The sequence below is a fragment of the Juglans microcarpa x Juglans regia genome, chromosome 1D (genome assembly GCF_004785595.1).
Source record: "Juglans microcarpa x Juglans regia isolate MS1-56 chromosome 1D, Jm3101_v1.0, whole genome shotgun sequence".
In the NCBI taxonomy this organism is placed as follows: domain Eukaryota; kingdom Viridiplantae; phylum Streptophyta; class Magnoliopsida; order Fagales; family Juglandaceae; genus Juglans; species Juglans microcarpa x Juglans regia.
The window spans coordinates 33,479,891-33,499,289 of NC_054594.1; the positions used below are offsets into that span (position 1 = coordinate 33,479,891).

Below are 19,399 nucleotides of genomic sequence, written 5' to 3' on the forward strand. Positions count from 1 at the left end.
TCAGCCAAAATCAAATTACGGATGTCATCATATTTCAACTTTGACTTACCAACAGAATTGCTAACAGCCATCTTCATGGCTTCCCAACTATTTGACAGTGATGCCAATAGTATCAATGTACGTATCTCATCATCAAATTCAATTTCAATAGATGACAATTGATTTGTGATAGTATTGAAATCATTCAGATGTTGTGCAACAGACGTACCATCCGACATCTTTAAGTTAAATAACTTTTTCATCAGATGTACCTTATTATTTGCTGACGGCTTTTCATACATACCTGATAAAGCTGCTATGAGATGCACAGTCGTCTTCTCCTTAATAACGTTGTGTGCAACGGATCTCGACAGGGTTAGACGAATAACCCTCAAGATCTGTTGATCCAACAGAGTCCAATCAGCAACTGACATGCTGTCTGGCTTCTTCTCCAACAATGGAAGATGGAGTTTCTTCCCATAGAGGTAATCCTCTATCTGCATCCTCCAATACCCATAATCCGTGCCATCAAACTTCTCGATCCCCGATATTTTCACTTCTTCTCCAGCCATCGTATTTCTCAGACCCTAACTTTGGCTCTTGATACCAATTGTTGTGAAAACGGCTACTGTTCACTTTGATCCAGTACAAGTCAAAAAACAAATCAATTTATATATATATGTTGTACGGCGGAAACCCTAAATTCAGTAGAATTAATGATGTTCGCTCGAGCGGCGTGTCGAGCCCGCGTCGAGCGAACCTGTTTCCCACAATCGCTCGAGCCGTGAGTCGAGCGGTCATCGAGCGAACCTCTCTGACTTGCTTTTGCTCGAGCGGTCTGTCGAGCCTTCTTCGAGCGAAACTCTTTGACTTGTATTCGCTCGAGCGGCTAGACGTTTCGCTCGAGCGGCGGGAACCAGACTCTAAATACTCAACAGAGAGAGCTCAGGTTAGGCCGCCTGCCACTATACAACTGCAAAGTCTCTCTCCGACGCTTTGTATAAAGAGTAAATCTGTAAATGTACTGCAAAGACGACTCTTACGTTTGGGCCGTCGAGAATAGTCGACGTTACATGTTCATTCGTTAGGTATTAACAAAATTGTTATGAAAACATATCTTTCGACTACATGTTACGTTGACATGGTCGGCTTGATAGCGTTTGGAGAAGAATCCTCTGACGAGTTGTGCAAGTGTTCATGTCTTGTGCGCAACTTTTGAAAATCATACTAAACATCCGTTTCAAGCTCAGTTCTCAATTCGGGTTAAGGTTTAAAATATAAAATAAACAAAATTTTATGGACTGAAAAAAAAGGAAAGAAGAGTTTTCATCACTCTTCCTCATTCTTGATACTGTTTCAATAGCAGCCTATGACTAATGGACATATATACATATATATATGTATGTATGTATGTATGTATGTAACAATTCACGAGTTATTCACAGATACAGTTATACACAAATTTAATTTAAAATCTCTCTGAAGAGAAGAATAATTTATCACACAGCTTTTCCTGTCAATAATAAAGTCTGAACCCCTCTTCCCCTATAGGAGGATTTAGTCATTTCTTATGCCTCCTCATTGTACACCAATGTAGTTATTGTAAGTTCCTGTGATTGATATATGTATATATATTGTAGTTAATGCACAAAGTAAAAGGCATGTGTAGAAGTAGTCAAGCATGCATCTCAGACAGCAACTTGAGCAGCTGCAAGCCTAGCAATCGGAACCCTGTAAGATGAAGTTGAAATCAGACTTTGTTCTACTTAATGGAAGCAGTATCGAAAATTTCCATATACGGAGTCAAGCCAACCTGAATGGAGAACACGAAACATAGTCCAGTCCAGCCTCTGCAAAGAAGGCAATGGAAGACGGTTCCCCGCCATGCTCTCCACATATTCCAACCTGTTTATCACCACCCTATATTAGGTCCAGAAAATAAACCAAACGTACATGTCTATTGTGTTAATCTGGGATTTAATCATTAGGTGTTACATTTCTCAGATGAACCCAAATGTCCTATCAACGAGAGAGGACATATATTTCTACATATTTCAAACGGCACAAGCACCTTGTATAAAGTTGCCATATACCTTTAAGCTGGGCCTAGCTGCACGACCCCTTTCTGTGGCAATCTTGATGAGCTGACCGACTCCTCTTTGATCAAGTACCTGCAAGCAACAAAATTGGACTATGATTGTCAAACAATAATTCTCACTTCTTCTCCATTCCTTTAGGACGGAAACTTCTGTCCCTTGGAAAGTACAATATAGCAAATAGCCCATGGACTAGCTTCAAAAGAAGACTAACCTCGAAGGGATCATTTTGTAGGATGCCCTGAGCTATGTAAATGGGGAGAAATTTGCCAACATCATCTCTACTATAACCAAAGGTCATCTGTGTAAGATCATTGGTCCCAAAGGAGAAAAATTCTGCTTCCTTTGCAATCTGTGATCATTGATTAAACGATACAGGACATTAATTAGCAATAATGAATATTATGTACCTGCATCTAGGTTTCAATTTTCAATGGCTTCCTACAGGTGAAAAGCTAATTAGTATTCATAAAAACCTGTAAGGTAAAATTCAATTTGCATACCTCATCCGCAACCAGAGCAGCTCTAGGGATTTCGATCATGGTCCCCACCTTATAGCTCAAGGAGGATCCCATCTCAGAGAACACCTTCTTTGCAACACTTCGTATTAAACTCACTTGATTTCCTAGTTCCTACCATGAAAAGATGTCATTTGTTTTTCAGAAGATGGAATTTTTGGTGCTTGATACACTAAACCATAAAAGAATTCTCATTATTTTTAACTTTATGACTACAGGGTCAATATTGGTTGGTGCGGTTTGGATAGTGAGATGAAATGAGATAGTTTTAAATGAAAGTTAAAGTTAAATAAAATATTATTAGAATATTATTTTTTAATATTATTATTGTTTTGAAATTTGAAAATGATGAATTATTTATTATATTTTCTATGAAAATTTAGAAAAATTATAATGATATGAGATGAGATGAAACACTTTCACCATCCAAACTTGGTTAAGTTCAAATGACTTGCACGTATTCGAAGAAGAAAAGGGGACAAAGAGACACAACAGACTTCAGAATTTGCCATGTGTATATAGTTCATCTTTTTCTCTCATTTTATGAACTTAACATTGAAAAATATTAATAAGAGAAAGGAAGGGACAGATTTATGCCTGAGGTGTTCCTACAAGGGGAACCATTATCTCTGGAAAAACTTTAACACCCTGGTTGCTCATGGAGACGGCAGCCTGAAATATTGCACGTGCCTGCATTTCAGTGAGTTCTGGGTATGATATACCTAGCCTGTTGACAGACAAGCAAAATCCAAATATGAACAATCATGAGATTTACTTCTGATGTAATATTTACTTTTGTATAAAAGCTCGTAAGAAGGCCACTGAACCTGCAGCCACGGAAACCAAGCATGGGATTTACTTCCGATAGCTTTTCAATTCTTGAAAAAACTTCGTCTTCATTTATTCCGGTCTCTGCAGTCAGTTCACCTACAATCTGTTGTAGGTCACCTTCAGGAAGAAACTCATGAAGTGGAGGGTCTAACAGTCGTATTGTTACTGGAAGCCCTGAAATTCAACAACTAATCTTGCATAAAGAAAAATTTGATGAGAAAAAACAACAAAACTTGTATGTAGTGTGGGCTGGTTTGGATGCAGAGATGAGATGGGATGAGATGGTTTTAGATGAAAAATGAAAGTTGAAAAAAATATTATTAAAATATTATTTTTTAATATTATTATTATTTTAAGATTTGAAAAAATTAAATTTTTTAGTATATTTTGTGTGAAAATTTAAAAAAATTGTAATGATGAGATGAGATGAAATATTTTCTAAATCCACACGGGGCTGAGTGCCTAAAATACTGACAAAGCTGTCTATTCCACCATTGGATTTGGGATTGCAGTTCACCAAATTTATTGGTCCATAAAGTAGAAATTTCTTATCCTTCCCAATTTTAAATCAGTGGAAGAGATTAGTACCGTCCATTGCACGGAAAATTCCTTCAAAGTCAGATCTTTGATACGGTAATAATGAATTCAGTGCTGCCTTTCTCTGTTCTGTCGTAACTGCCATTATCATCTTCCTCACAGTCTTTATCCTCTCATCTGAAGCAAAGAACTGAAGCATCCCAAAGCGTGGAAAAAGAGGGGAAAAAAAAGGGAATTTGCAGTCATACTCTTAACAGATAAAAGGTGATAGTGAGCAAAGCTAAGTTTCTGTTATTTGTTAACAATGTACATTGTCCTACCTTTCATATGAAATATGCATGGAGGAAAATGTGAAAAGGAAAGAGGAGGTTGTAGGTGTCCAAAAATAATGATAGAAAGAAACCTTAAAAAGTCCCTTGAGCATAGGTACCATTTCTCAGTTGAACAGAATTTGGGATACTTATATAGTACTACGTTACAATAAGAAAAAAGAGTATATCAGATTTTGAAATTTCTTCCCTCAAGCAGCTGTTTAGGAACATACATATGCATACATACAGATATAAGATCCTTCTAGAAAAACCATGAACCATGCAATTTTCCATTGGACTGCCAAACCTATCAATATATAGCTCTAAAGATATGGAAACAAATACAGTGCCTATTAATATGTTGTGATTATTAGGACAATGGTGCTAGAAAAATAGTTACCATGTGCTCTGTCCTGCAGAGGCCAATCCCTTGGGCACCATTGTTTCTTGCCGTTACTGCATCTTCAGGTGTATCAGCATTTGCCATAACCTATTCCAGCATCATGCTGCTTAGTTAGATTATAGGATTACCAACAAACACTGATACAATGCGAGTGCTTATAGCAGTTAAAGGAAATTTAGCACCTTGATACGCCTTATTTTATCAGCCCAAGACATAAAGGTCTCCAAGTCGCCACTTAAAGCTGGAGGTGAGAGTGGCTGTTTCCCCAATATCACTTCACCTGTGGACCCATTGAGCGAGAGCCATTCTCCTTCCTGAATTACTTTGTCTCCAATCACGACAAGCTGCAGTGTTGATACAGAAACAATTTATGTATATTCCCTTCTTATGATATTTACCCCCAAAAAAGGAAATTATTTCTTATAAAGAACTATCCATGTGAAGAGGAGACAATATTTAAAAACCCCACCTTCTCATTGTCATTTACACTGATTTCAGAACAGCCGGAAACACAACACTTTCCCCACCCACGTGCAACAACAGCTGCATGAGATGTCATGCCACCTCTAGCTGTCAAGATCCCGGCAGCTGCATGCATACCACCAACATCCTCTGGACTGGTCTCTGTCCTCACCTTCAATTAAGTGAAATAATGAAAAGCATTCAGCTTTGAACAACAAAATGAGAAAACGAAGTTGAAATGCACGCAACATAAGATATTGTGAGCGCTAACAGAGTTGTGATAAAGAACCAAAATCATCATGATACCTGTTTCTTATGTGATGCAATCAGTTCAATCTAATATCATAGTGGCCCATAATCACACAAGCTGCTATATCAAAACAAAGCATCCAGATTTTAATGCAGAGAGCTTGTTTTACTCATAAATTATAAGAAAGGCTTCTGTGAACAGGACTGCCATTCCATTGGTAAGCTTAAGCCATCATATAGGCTGGATTTTTGTCCAAGATAGGGAGAATTGCTCTTTGTTAAGCTTATGCCAAACTAACAGTTCCAAGAAAGTAAGACTCATGAAAATACCAAGATGGCACTCTTTCCTTGTGCATGCCATGCTTCAGCATCATCAGCTCTGAACACGACCTGTCCCACTGCAGCTCCTGGAGATGCTGGCAAGCCCTTGGCGACCACTTTGTCTTTGTAAGCAGTTGGATCCTCAAACTAGTCCAACAACATGTGAATGAAGTCAGGAAGAGCTTTATATTATACCTGTGAAGAGTGATTATATGTAGATAAATGCACAAATATATAGAGATGTGCATGGTGCATAATTGGACAGATATGAGAATCTTTACCATAGGGAAAAAGGAAAAAAATTAGCACTACAATGTTGTGTACAAACATACGAACACCAAGTATAACAGAAATCACTAACTAGCTTAATCAAATAACTGATTAAGCTATGCTTCATATACATGCAGCCATTAGTTTCATTATTTGAAGTTGGTGTTTAAACTTTAAAGTCCTCAAAGGCATTTAACCAATACCTACTAACATTTATTTTTACGTGTGATGAAGTTAAGAATGTTCATCTATAGGCAGATCAACTAGTCCTGTAGAACTATAGACTTGATAAACCTGTGGATGAAGAAGTTGGTCAAGATGCTGTGGCTCCACCATTTTAATTGCAGAGCGCATATCAACAAGCCCTTCACTAACCATGTCTACAGCTATCTTTACTGCACCTTTACCGGTACGTTTTCCAGAGCGGCATTGCAACATCCACAACCTATTTTCTTGGACTGTGAATTCAATGTCCTGTATTTATCAGAAGAAAGCCCATCTTAGTATGTTATGAAGTACAATAGATATAATCACAATGTTTGAAAAGATATTCTCAGCAACTAAAATGCGGGGAAAATATGACAGACTTGCGCTTCACAGTTGACAGCATGAATGCCTTTATTATCTCAGAAATCAAGGAAAAAAGGATAATATGATGATAAAAAAAAAAAAAAAGTCATCTTCCAAAGGAAATGTAAGATTTTACCATCATATCTTTGTAATGTCTCTCTAGAATTTCGCAGTTCTCCACAAGCTCCTTGTAAGCTTCTGGCATGCAGCTTTTCATGGTGTCCAAGTCTTCTGGCGTCCTAATTCCAGCAACAACATCTTCTCCCTATTCAAAGCCATTCTTCAGCTACACTTACAAAATCATTACAAAGATAGTCTCTACTGATCTGTGCATAAAAAGAGAAGTTAATGGTTTAAGGTAAGCTCAGGATGGGACTGGCATAAAAAACCTGAGCATTGACTAGAAACTCCCCATAGAGCTTGTTCTCACCGGTGCTTGGATTCCTAGTAAATAGAACACCTGTCCCTGAAGTATTTCCCATGTTCCCAAACACCATGCATTGAATGTTTACTGCTGTTCCCTTTAATCCAGTTATCTGATTGATGCTCCGGTATTTTATGGCCCTTGGGCTATCCCAAGAATCAAAAACTGCTTTAACTGCTAACTGTAATTGCTGTTTTGGATCTGCAGATAGACACAGACAAAAGGAGATGAGGTTGGAGTACATTAAGCACTTCTAGAATCGAAATATATGAACAGTCTTGCCCAAGTTGTCCAATGAATTCTATATTTATTAACACAAAGATTTTTTTATTTAAAGAAAAGATAGAAATATAAAGAAGTTCTTGATGTTGTACTTGGTACCTGAAGGAAAATTATCACCCTTAGTTTCAAGGTAGACATTCTTGTACTGTTCCACCAGCTCTTTGAGATCACTGGCTGTCAGCTCAGTGTCATGTTTAATTCCTTTTGAATTCTTCAACTTTTCTAACTTCTCCTCAAATAGCGAGTGTGGAATTCCCAATACCTCCAATTAAAGACAACGAGGTCTTAATAAGTTTAGCAAAATAGAAGTGAAAAATTAAGCGGACACGCAATTATAAAAATATCTATAAAAAAAAAAAAAAAAAGTTTGTATTGGTTTAGACTTTAGACTCTGAATTTTGATTTGGTGCTTTTAATTTTTCAGTGACTTCACGTTGCTTAATAAATTGTAGAAGACAGGACACTGAGCAGAGAATAACGAAGCACAGCAGAGTGAACAAAAGCCAGAATAAAGAGCTAAATCTGGAAGAAGCACTTACAACATCTCCAAACATGTCAAGAAAACGTCTGTACGAGTCAAAAGCAAAGCGCTCTCCACTTTTTGATGCCAAACCAGAAACTACTTCATCATTGAGTCCAAGGTTGAGGACAGTGTCCATCATGCCAGGCATGGAAATCTACTTATAAAAGGAAGCAAATCAGTTAGCGTACTTCATAAGTAAATAATATCTAGGCTTCTAGCTACTCTATGGTCTATGCTCAGGTGGGAAAAAGCTTACTGCAGCACCAGAGCGGACTGAGAGGAGAAGGGGCTTGGAAGGGTCGCCAAGGGAAGCACCCATGTCCTTTTCCACAGTCTTCAAGCCTTCCAATATCTCCTCCCATAAACCTCCTGGCAACTTCTTTCCATTCAGCTGATATTCTTGGCATGCTTCCGTTGATATAGTAAGTCCTGGTGGTACAGATAACCCAATGGTCGCCATTTCTGCAAGGTTTGCTCCCTTCCCTCCCAACTGCAAAGTTTTGAACACACGGACAACACCATAAAATCCTCCTCTACATACGACTCACAAGTCCATATTTTGATAGGAGCTTTCCTGCTCATTATTCTCAAACATTACATACTACACATTTAAAAAAAAAAAAAATTATTTTATTTTATTTTATCCTTCTTCAACTAATTAAATTCTTTTACTCATCATTCATATACTATATTTGATAAAAAAAAAATTAAAAAATTATATATAATATGTGCTGTAAAGATGATGAATAGAATTTTTCTTTTACAATGATAATATTTTGGAAAAGAAGGACGGTACTTATAATTTAAATATGAAAGGAAACAAACCCATCAAGCAAGATCGGGTGGTGCGCCATATTAGAAATGACAAATGCCTTGTACTGGTACATTTTCCATGATATATTATTTATTTTGATTTCCAAACACCCATCAATTAAGAATAAAACGGTGGGTTCCGGAGAAATAATTAAAAGGTCGTGGCTCATGTGCCTGCAGGAAGATAAATAAAGCTTACCAGGGATTTCATGCCCTTGTTGCCTTCACTTTTTCCTTTGCCAAAAGTAAATACTCGCTGTGTAAACCAAATAGATGACCAATTTCAGGCTTGCAATACTATATATATATATAAAGAGAACAAAATGCTTGTACTTTATTACACATATAATTAGGTCGGTCATGACCTCACATTAATCTAGATTTGAAACTTAAGTAAATTAGCAACCTATCTTCTTCTGCAGTACTAGATGAAAAAGGCAATGTGTACTACCATCTATCATTGCATGCATTTCCATCAGGAAACACGCTGACAAAGGAATACTAGCCAGTTGTGGAGCTAGAATGCTGGATTCTAGCACGTTCTGATATTATTTATCTTGGCATTGCGTTTGTATGAATTAATCATACATATGCAATTAATTCTTTTTCAATTTCGATGAATGATGGCAACAAAAAATGAAAAAAGACTACGTGATTATTTTTTCATGCCACGTTGACACATTTTTAAACGATCCGATCGAGTTTTGCATGAGGAGTTTCTATTTGGTCCCTCTTCTCTCACATACAACCATATTGATCCTTGACTTTCTCAAACGAAAGAATGCGAACTATTCATGTCAAAGAGCTGTACTGTTAAGAACCTACTACTGTTAAGAACAATTGTCAACTTAAATCTGAAGAATAAGGATACTTAAAAAATAAACAATTCAAATTCCCAAGTAATTGTCGACAAAAGTATTAGCGGGTCTCAGAAAATCTACACAAAGAAATGAACTTGCAGCCTTTGAACGATGCATTTCAGTCAAAAAGAGGCTTATTTTAATCTGAAAAGTAATTTGTTCCAACAGAAGCAGTGCTTCTTTGAGTTCTCCCCCTTCTCCGTTTGCAGGCTGCAATGGGACAGCAATATGTCTTGGCTAGGGTGGTGGCTTAGACGAGACAGAGACCGGGTTGTGCTTTTGCAATTATTTGTGCTTTTGCATTTGATAAAAAAGTTTGTAGTTCTGTATTTGATCTGAGAGAGAGAGAGAGAGAGAGTTTGGAAAGGATGGAAAAGTTGCCTTAACATCGGTCTGACCGTTGCAAAGCGGACCTGAATATAGAAACTCTTGGAAGGTCGAAAGTGCAGTCAGGCCGAAATTAACTCCGAAAACATGAACCTTAATTATCATGCATGGGAGTACTGTACAACCGTAAATATTCGCATAAATATTAATTTTTAAAGACATAACATTGATAGAATATAGGAGTACGCCCGTAATTAGTCCAAACAGTCAATACAAAAAACTTTTATTTTTAATTGGCAAAACAAATGGTGAGCCCTGCAGGACCCACAGCACGTGGAGTAAAATAGACCTTACTTTTTCGGTAGTCGGAGTAGGGTCCGACACCGGTGTGAAGATGGCTTGCGCTCGGGATTGGGGTTGGAATAGCGGCTCATGTCCCGCCGGAGGAGTGTTCTTCAGCCCACTCGCGACGATACTCACATACCGGGTGTTGTGACAGCGAGCGTTCCCAACTCGGCTAATGCGAAGGGTTTCTTTGAAAAGATGAACGCGATCCACATGTTTATTCCCCTGCAACAGCCTCTGATTGCAAACGTCTGGTGTACTTCTTACCAGCATAGCTTTCACCGTTGACGGCACCTTCATATACAGCTCAATCTGGACGAAGCCATTCGTTAGAGTATTGGTTGAATAATCAAATTTAAATTTCTTTATAATGAATCTAAATTTTGAGATTATCAGCGATTAAATTACTTCAGTTTTAAGATTGTGAGAAAAATTATCAAGAAGATTGACAATCTCGATCGATCGTTATCGTATAAAATATTGATATTAGAATCCTAATACTACAACACAGAGTTAGCCTGAACATTAGGATCAAAGAATGTGAACTTTCTAACAGCTCCAAACACAATATATAGCAGAAACAGCTTGCTAGCTTAACCGACTGACTACAGATGAAAATCACCCCCCCACACCCAGATATAGCTAGTTTTGCATACGAGAAGATAAAAAGAAACACATGCCGACAGACAGAGAGAAACGGATGATCATAAAAGCCCATTTGATTGTGAAATGGTTGAAAGAGTAATCAAACTTACGTGGAATTGCAGAGAGAACAGTATGATCAGAGATATTCAGCTGGCATACAGAGCTTCTTTGATATTCTGAAAACGAAAATGGCGGTTCCTTTTTTCTTGGTTTTGTTTGTTAATAACTAATAAAGCTCAGAAAGAAAAGCTATATACGAAGAGTGACGTGAGTGGACCAAATTACGGTTACACTTGCAACTCATCCTTCTAACCGAAACTCCTTGTGAATTATTAATAATTTATTATTATCTTTATTATAATGATTTATTTTTAAAAAAATAAAAAAAGACACGTGGCATCATGACAGTGACATGTCATTATAATTAAGAATGATCCGGTTCGTTCGTGCGGCTAAGGACGATATGGGGCTCGCGGCACGCATTTTAACAACCATATCGTCTTCTTCTTCTACTGTGCTGAAAATACATTTTCCACGTCTTTTATTAATAGTTTTGATTTTTGAACGTCTCTTATTAATTACGTTGAGTGCTTGCAAATCAAATTTTTTTAAATTTATAAATTATAGTGATGTGATGTTGTACGTCTGATTATAATTTTTTTTTCTATAAAATAGGTTTGACGTAGCATATCCATTTATATTATTTTATAAATTTATTTTTATAAAATATTTTTATTAATAGAGTATTTATTCTATTAGATAGACAAAAAAAGAGTTAATTTTTCTTGGAGCTGGAAAGTGGAAAAGTCATAATAGAAAGCCAATCATGATAGCATAGCATTGATTTGAATCATCAATCTAAGCTATCATAGGTGAGAATAGTGTGATGACAGAAAGTGAATTTCCCATAAAGTTGGTTTCCCGACAGTTTTTCAGAAACTTTGAGGAAGTAAAATGATATTTTTACAAAAAAATATAATAAATAATTCTATTTTTTTAAATTTTAAAATAATAATAATATTAAAAAAATATATTTTAATTTTAATCTCATTTCATCTACGAAAACAAACGAGGCAATTTTATATTTTATCGTAAATGAATATTCTCAATTATTGTTAAGATGAAATAGATATTGTGATCGCTGTCACGACAGCTTGTGGCGTGAGATCTAAAAATCAAGATTTATTATTATTATTTTTTATTTTTTAAAAAGAAAAAAACATTTTCTAGTATCATTTTCTTCCAAATGCATGAAGTGAAGGGCCACGTCACTATTTGGGGGAGAATATACTATGAATCCAAAGAAATCGTGCCACATGGCTTACTCAAGCACACAAAATAGGTATATGCAATTCTGCTCTCTCCTTCCTTATCCTTGAACACAGGTATCCAAATTCCACCTTATATGTATAATATTGGAATAAGAAAATAATCTTGGCTACATCTGATCATGGTGTTTTGGTTTGGTGATCAATATCTCTGAATTCAACAAGCAATATTTTATTTATTTATCTATTTTATTATTTTCAGGTCATGATCTGTATGTTATATTGACAGTGGGATTGGATCAGCTGTAGAAACTTTCTCCCCTGCAAAGCCTGAACAAATAATAATGTCTCTCTCTAATTTAAGCCCAACATATGATTATGTCCAGCTTCGAGCACTATTACCAACTTGTAATGTGGGAATTGATACATTATACCAACATTTTGTCATTGTAATGAGCAGACAATTGCATGATGCCAACAATTTTAAGGAAAGAACAACATTACCAACCAGATTTCATGGCAGGGGGGGTGCACCATGTCGAGGCCCTTGATGCCGGTTTGGAGATCTTGGTAGCTGACTCCACTCAAATAATAGAATTACCCTGACCATGAGAATAAAAACTCCAGAACATTTGTACTTGGCACTTGCTGTATAATGTTACCATGTCTCTATACTTCTGAAGCAATTTGATAAGTGGAAATTGGGATAGCCGAGGAAGAAGTGACAGATTCTAGGATCATAATGTGATAAATCAATAGAAGATTAATGCAAATTAAGCTCGACTAGCGAAATCATTTACATGTAGATGCTAATTTCTACCTTAAATCCGTACATGCTGTAAAAAAAATGGCAAATTTTATCTTCAACTTCTTAAGTAATCAATGAAGAGAACCAAACGTTGGAATCCAAGTCATCATACTTTCGAAGAGATTGAGAAAAACTATAAACAAAGGAAAAGGGGGGAAGAACACACCTTCATCAACACTGGAAAGTAAGGTAACTTGATTTTCTCAACTAGTAAAAGGGGGTCGTTCAAATGAATTATTCATTTCAAAGGAGTCCCACAATCTTTATTCAGCACACTCAACTCAGATTCTGAAAAAAAATAAATTAAGAATGAGCATAACGAACAGAAATTCGCCGCTGTATGGGGCTCCTACAAGAAGGGCAATCCTTCATCCCCTGTTTCTCATGGAGCTCATTGCATGTTGTGCATACCACCTGATGAGCACATGGGAGAAAAACCACGGACATCTCCTCTGAAAGGCACATCACGCACTCCCGTTCCCGTTTCACACCTGTCCCAGAGTAGTTCTGAAAATCACCTACCATTTCTGAGATGTAAGGAGACCAGGACTCCTTACGATCTGGGCTATTTTTCAAGTCCATGAATCTGTTGGCTCCTCCATCAATGCCTCTCTTGAGTGCAGCAATTTTTGAAGAATCAGTTTTCAGTCTTAATTGGGAGATTTCTTTTTCAAGCTTATGAATATCGTCTTTGTACTTCTGCAGATCTTTTTCCGCTTTGGATTTAATCATATTCTCCTTCGATTTTGCCAAAGCCTCAATTTCTTCTCTCTCTTTTCTTATGGAACTGGCTTGCACGAGTAGTTCTTCCTTTGCTTTCTCCTCCTGTTTCCACCTATCCTGTGATAATTGTTTTCTTTTCAATGAGAAAGGAACCAGAGGTAAACCCATAATCACAGAAGCACCACGGCAAACTATGAGTGGCACCTTTGTGGAACCAAAATGCAGTATACTTTCAAATCTTTAACAGAAGTGCACTCTAAAATTTAATTGCACTTATTAACATGATCTTTTGTGTGATGGCTCATACCACAGTAATAGTATACTTTTGCAATTCTGTCAAAAACCAAGTTCTCATCAGCCAGGAAATGTTTCTGATGTACTAAAGAAAGAGAAATGGACAAAACCTTGGGAGTCGGGAGTTCCAAAACATAAAAATGTCTGATGTGTACCATGGACAGGCCCTCAAGCACGTGCCTAATTATGGTAAAGAAAAGCCCTAAAAGAGGACAATCAAGTATGTGGGAGGTCAATCAACGCATAGAGGACAAATAAAGAGAAAATCACCTCTTAAAAATTTCAACAAGATTTTTCCAATCTATAGAAACAGATAAAAATAAAAATTACATCCACTCATAGTATTAAGAACAAGGCTACAATTTGCCTTCAGGTTGACAAACCCTTGACTGGGAAATGGATAACCTAAAACCCTTTGCCTAAAAGGAAACCTAATGCAGGCCCTGAATAAGGATTATCCTAATATATCTATACTTGTCTACATGAGTTCCAGTTTTTTTTTTTTTTTTTTTTTATCTATGTACAGTACATGAACCAGTACCGTCTATTCACAAACCTAATGTAATTTGTCTTCTCAAAGCAGCAGGAAAAGTGGCGTCAATTGTACTTACTTGCACTGGGAATGAAAAGTAAACTGTGCGTAAGACATGGCTCGGAGAGATGCTATGACCAAGAATCAAACTTGTCATACTCCCAAGTCAGGTTTAACGTAAATGGATGTTCTGAAGCACACCATTTCATTTATAATCCAGTGCTACAACCACTTTTGACAATCTAAAAGATGCAACAGTTAATGCCATCGCACCCAATGTGTGCAATACATTGGCAATGAGAAACCTCTCACCACCCACATCACGCATTAGTTAGCCTCAGTCATCCACTCAATAACTGAAGGATGGGTGCAATATATCTTGTGGCTGCTTTTTTTTTTTTTTTTTTTTAAACCGCCGGGGTGGGGCAGGGGGGTTGAATTAAACGTATAAAGCATACCTCAGATTGCTCCTCGAGATCTTTAGCTTGCTCCAATTCCTGTAGCAGCTGTTTTACTTTGCGTTTTTCTGTCATGAGTTCCTCTTGAAACACGGTTTTTTGCTTCTCCCTTGTCTGAAATTTCATCAGTGTCTTCTTCTCCCTCTTTGATACCTCCTGACAGCTTGCATCTGACTCTGCAGCATGGAATTTAGCAGCTTCCATCTCTTTCCTCAGATCAGCATTCTCCACCTCAAGCTTTCGAACAGCAGTGTTGGCTCGCTCAACCTGCCCACTAGCCTTGCCCAAAGCATTCTCCATCTCAGATAGCTTCTTCATAGTGTTTTCCTCCAGAGCCTGCTTCTCTTTCTTCAGCCGTTCTACTTCTTCTTTTTCCTGCCTCAGTGTCTTAAGTTCAGCCTTGTCTTTACCAAGCCTATGAGCAGCCTGCATAACTTTCTGATTTGCCCATTCTGTCCACTCCTGGAGCTGATTTTGCAGTTCCCGAACCCTTGGAACCAGTTTCAAAATCATCTCATCCTTCCTGTCCTGAGGAATCCACTGCCCCAGAGACTTGTCATATGGAATGCCAGCATAACTACAATTAGGTGGCTCAGCATTACAGCTGACGGGCACCAAAGCAGAGTTGCTCTTTGGAGGAAACAAAAGAGAAAGCTCAGCATCAGTAGCTGATAATGAAGGCGGTTTATTAACCCGAGGCAATGCAGGCAAAGAATTAATTGCCAGTGATTCAGTTAAGGTATTGGTCTCAGACAGTGCAGAAATGGTATTATCACTTTCCAGGTTAGAAGCTACTGAGGAAGAGGGTCTAGAGTTGGTTGAGAGGCTATGGATACCATTGTCTAGAGGCACATCAACCCCCATAGGTTTACTTATCTTTAAGGAAGCATTTTTAAGATTAGCAGTGGTAGAGTCAGCCAGAGATTTCAATTTTTTATCCAAGATTAAACCACCAAAACTGCTCAGCTTCGCTCCTCTTGAAGACCCTTTAGATCCATATGTACGGTAATGTTTCTCTGCATGATGTGGCTTCTGTCGGAGCATGTATTCCCTCTTGGTACTACCAGAATGCACCTTTCTACTTCCCCCAAACTTTTCTTCCACTGCAGGAGATTGACATGTTTCTGACACATCAAAGGATTTATCAACGGTATTGGATGTTGTAGTTGTGCCCTCATTTTCTGACACCAGCCCATTGAGAACAAGGGAACTCTTTGGTTTTGCAATATTGGAAACACCTGCCACAGTGGGTGCGTTGGATTCGGTACTATGAGAGCAAGTAAATGGTTTTAGAGGACTTGGAAGATTCAATTCCAAGCTTTTGGTTTCTGTTTTAAACTGGGGTTGAGAGGACATATGGGAACTACTTGAGGACCCATCACACACAAAATTACTCAAGTGGTCTCCATCCATTGCACAAGCATGTGACACATTCATATCACAAATCAACAAGCACCACATTGCATCCCCAGTGCTGAAGAAAGGCCTAACTTCTCGAAGAACACAAACCAGTTCTGCCAGCACATACTTTTCCAGCTGTTGTAAATCCACAAAATAGTGTTCTCTTGAGGGATCGACCTCTTGGCCACTTCTAAGAAATGCCAAAGCATTGTCCACTATATTTGTTACCGTATCTTTGCACCCATAACAAAGGCCAGACCTTAGGACAGCCTTAGTAGCAACTTCTTCTGTGTAATCATAAGCAACAATTTTTTTAATTGCACTCTTGAAAATGGCATCTAAATTGCCTAAAACTAGTTCTTCAAGCTGAGCTTCTGTAAGATCACTCCAATCAGCATCTTGGAATTCGTCTGCCTCTATTTCTTCTCTAGGACGGCTAGGCCCGACCTCAGATGAGCCTATAGCACTAGACAATCCAAGATCAAGTTTTAACCCATCAGAATGGTTCTGGTTAACACTACAGTGGTCACAAGCACTGGGTTGCCCATGATCCGTGGTGATTTCAAAATTCTCTGTTGAAAATTCATAACTTGGGCATTCAATTTGAGGCGAAGTTACAATGTTATTTTGGTCGCCTACAGGTGGATCAGCCCGAAATTTCCTCTTATTCCTACTTCCCTTTTCTTGAAAAGAAACTGAAGCAGACACTTGACAGCTACTACTACTGCAAACCTTAGCAACCATTGATGTCATTTTTAGCTGCACGAAACAATATCTTTCATTACACTCATAAAATCTACCTATGACTTGTCTATCAATGCAACACTGAAATACTGATTAATTAATACTATCAAACCTATTGAAAACGAGAAAATATCCAAATTAACACTGACAACAGCGAGTCATAATCCCAGCTTGGAAGATCAGTTACTTATAACAAATACAAAATGAGACAACTAAAACAGATTATAATAAACCATTGCATGCAACAACAAGGAATAGAAATCATATCAATCAATTTTAGTATCCCAAAAATAACAAACAGATTCTGCAGCAGAAAGAAAACCAAAAACTTTCGAAATTCCTACCCGGAAACGAAAATTCAATCAACAATGCGTTTACAACATACCCAGTTGACAAAAAATAAAAACTCGGATAACATACATAAATACGGATTGCGAATCTAAACTTGAAACTAGAATATAGATCAATAAATCATCAAGAAACTTCCAAGAATTCATAGAGCCACTGTTAAAATTATAGAAGATCCCCAGAGAAGTTCGAGATTATATAATCAGAATAGCGACGATCGACACGTACCGGATTGGAGCTAATGTTCGATAAATCAAAGTTGCGAACAACCTCAGAACATCGGATATCAGAAAGTAGATTTATAGCTCCTTTTTCTTTATTTCCGTTTATTTATGCTTAGAGCATTGAGGTATCTCCCTATTCTTTTGGGTTAAAGGGGGTATTTTATTTTTATTTCCAATATTGTATTAACCCTAGCAACTAACCGTGGTTAACCAAATATGCTTCCCCAAACTAACCACGGTCAATTAAATTTTAGCACCTACTCAACTTTTTATTTTTTATTTTTTTCTTGTGATGATTATTGCTTTTTTTTCTCATCTAGAAAAATAACTCCGGATAATGATACTCGTTTTCCTCATTTATTGTAAATCAAACAAATTACAATTTATTCCAATTATCAATTTTGAGCTCTAAAAATCAGTTTATAATATGTTGACGCAATTTTTTATTTTAGTTTTGTTACATACAGTCACTTTTATATATTTATTATAAACTTCACTAATATGATTGATCAAAATAATTATTTTATATTAAAAAATGACGTAATCACTTACATTAGTAGAGTATATAAAGAATATATAAAATTAACTGCACATAATTTATTTATTTTTTATAAGACCGGAGGTCAACATTACGGTCAAATCATCATCCATCAAATAAATAATAAATAAAATGTTTAAAATAGAAGTAAAGATGGAGAAATACATGAATTAACGTGTAAAGATTATTCTAGAGAGTGGATATCCCCTGTTTGTATATGTCACTTGCTTTATAGAGATTTTCATAGTTCTTTAAAGTAGTTGTGCCCTATTTATTTTATTTCACTTCTACTTTTTTGTATCTGCTACTCACTTTCGGCTTTCTCTCTTAATTTTATTCACGACAATGGACTTTTTAAGTGTGTTTTAAATTCCGTTTTGGTAGTAATTCCAGTTTAAGTATTTGGAAAAATATTTTAATATCAGTATATTTTGGTGTACTATTTTGAAATTAATTATATATTTATATGTATATATAAACTGATAATTAATCGAATAAATACATATATTTATAAGATACGGTTTGAATAGTGAGTTGAGATAAGATGAGTTGAAATAAAAGTTGAAAGTTGAATAAAATATTGTTAGAATATTATTTTTTAATATTATTATTGTTTTGAAATTTGAAGAAATTAAATTATTTATTATATTTTGTGTGAGAATTTAAAAAAGTTGTAATGATGAGATAAAAAAATTGTGAGAATTTGATGAAATTGTAAGTGTGCATCATGCATGTGTGTGTAATTGAGATAATATTAAAAGATAATATTAGTATCAAAAGATAATATTAAAAAAATCACAATGTTGAATTGAGACAATGGGGGACATATTTAAAGAAAAAAAGTACATGACCAAAGAAATTATTAAAACTAATGATATCTTTTCAAAAAGAAAAGAGAGAGAGAATGGGGGACATATTTAAACTTACAAAAAAATTAAAATTAGATAAATAAATTTTAGATTTTATAATTAATTAAATATCATCCAAATTCAAGAAAGTTACAAAAGTGTTATTAAAACAATTCGGGACATAATAGGGTTCGGAATGGCTGAAACGAGCTGGAACAAACCATTTAAAATGAAATAGAACAAAGAGGTATAATATATAGCGTACTAAGGGAGACCCCCTTCCTTATAAGGGAGACAAAGGCTCTCCCAAGCAACATTGGCACTGCCCTTCCAGACCAACCCACCCATGGAAGAGAATCCATAACCAGGAAAGAGAGATCATGAGCCCATACGAGCTCTGGCCTTCAGCAGCTTAAATACAAAATCAACTTCAAACCAATTTGAACA

At 36.6% G+C, this 19,399-nt stretch overlaps 2 protein-coding genes across 3 annotated transcripts; both read right to left on the reverse strand.

Moving 5' to 3' along the window:
* Window positions 1–1,428: 1,428 nt before the first annotated feature.
* Window positions 1,429–11,034, reverse strand: LOC121241598 (pyruvate, phosphate dikinase, chloroplastic). Of its 2 annotated transcripts, XM_041139433.1 has the most exons (21): window positions 10,877–11,034; window positions 10,131–10,433; window positions 8,789–8,845; window positions 8,033–8,266; window positions 7,793–7,930; window positions 7,353–7,515; window positions 6,937–7,172; window positions 6,684–6,812; window positions 6,272–6,451; window positions 5,717–5,854; window positions 5,145–5,309; window positions 4,858–5,019; window positions 4,673–4,762; window positions 4,013–4,151; window positions 3,421–3,598; window positions 3,191–3,320; window positions 2,579–2,707; window positions 2,290–2,427; window positions 2,073–2,150; window positions 1,793–1,884; window positions 1,429–1,710 (listed from the first exon to the last, which is right to left on the reverse strand). In XM_041139433.1, exons 2-21 carry the CDS (start codon window positions 10,419–10,421, stop codon window positions 1,668–1,670), a joined length of 2,910 nt encoding a protein of 969 aa, XP_040995367.1. In that variant the 5' UTR covers window positions 10,422–10,433; window positions 10,877–11,034; the 3' UTR covers window positions 1,429–1,667. The 2 variants fall into 2 exon arrangements, with proteins under 2 accessions (XP_040995367.1, XP_040995375.1); XM_041139441.1 differs by lacking the exons at window positions 10,131–10,433; window positions 10,877–11,034 and having other exon boundaries at window positions 8,033–8,350.
* A 1,993-nt stretch (window positions 11,035–13,027) lies between these two features.
* On the reverse strand, window positions 13,028–17,708 carry LOC121241611 (putative E3 ubiquitin-protein ligase RF298). Its single transcript, XM_041139454.1, has 3 exons — window positions 17,571–17,708; window positions 14,850–17,009; window positions 13,028–13,682 (listed from the first exon to the last, which is right to left on the reverse strand). The coding sequence occupies exons 2-3, from the start codon at window positions 17,001–17,003 to the stop codon at window positions 13,146–13,148; spliced, it is 2,691 nt and encodes an 896-aa protein (XP_040995388.1). The 5' UTR covers window positions 17,004–17,009; window positions 17,571–17,708; the 3' UTR covers window positions 13,028–13,145.
* Window positions 17,709–19,399: the final 1,691 nt, after the last annotated feature.

Excerpts from the sequence above, each read along its gene's own strand:
- LOC121241598 (XM_041139433.1), bottom strand. The coding sequence starts at position 10,421 with ATGAAGGTGCCGTCAACGGTGAAAGCTATGCTGGTAAGAAGTACACCA. Across the intron at positions 5,310-5,716 it reads AAGGAAAGAGTGCCATCTTG|GTGAGGACAGAGACCAGTCC; the intron begins GTATTTTCATGA and ends ACTTAATTGAAG. Across the intron at positions 3,321-3,420 it reads CTTGGTTTCCGTGGCTGCAG|GCTAGGTATATCATACCCAG; the intron begins GTTCAGTGGCCT and ends GTCTGTCAACAG.
- LOC121241611 (XM_041139454.1), bottom strand. The coding sequence starts at position 17,003 with ATGACATCAATGGTTGCTAAGGTTTGCAGTAGTAGTAGCTGTCAAGTG. Across the intron at positions 13,683-14,849 it reads ATCTCGAGGAGCAATCTGAG|GATAGGTGGAAACAGGAGGA; the intron begins GTATGCTTTATA and ends CAATTATCACAG.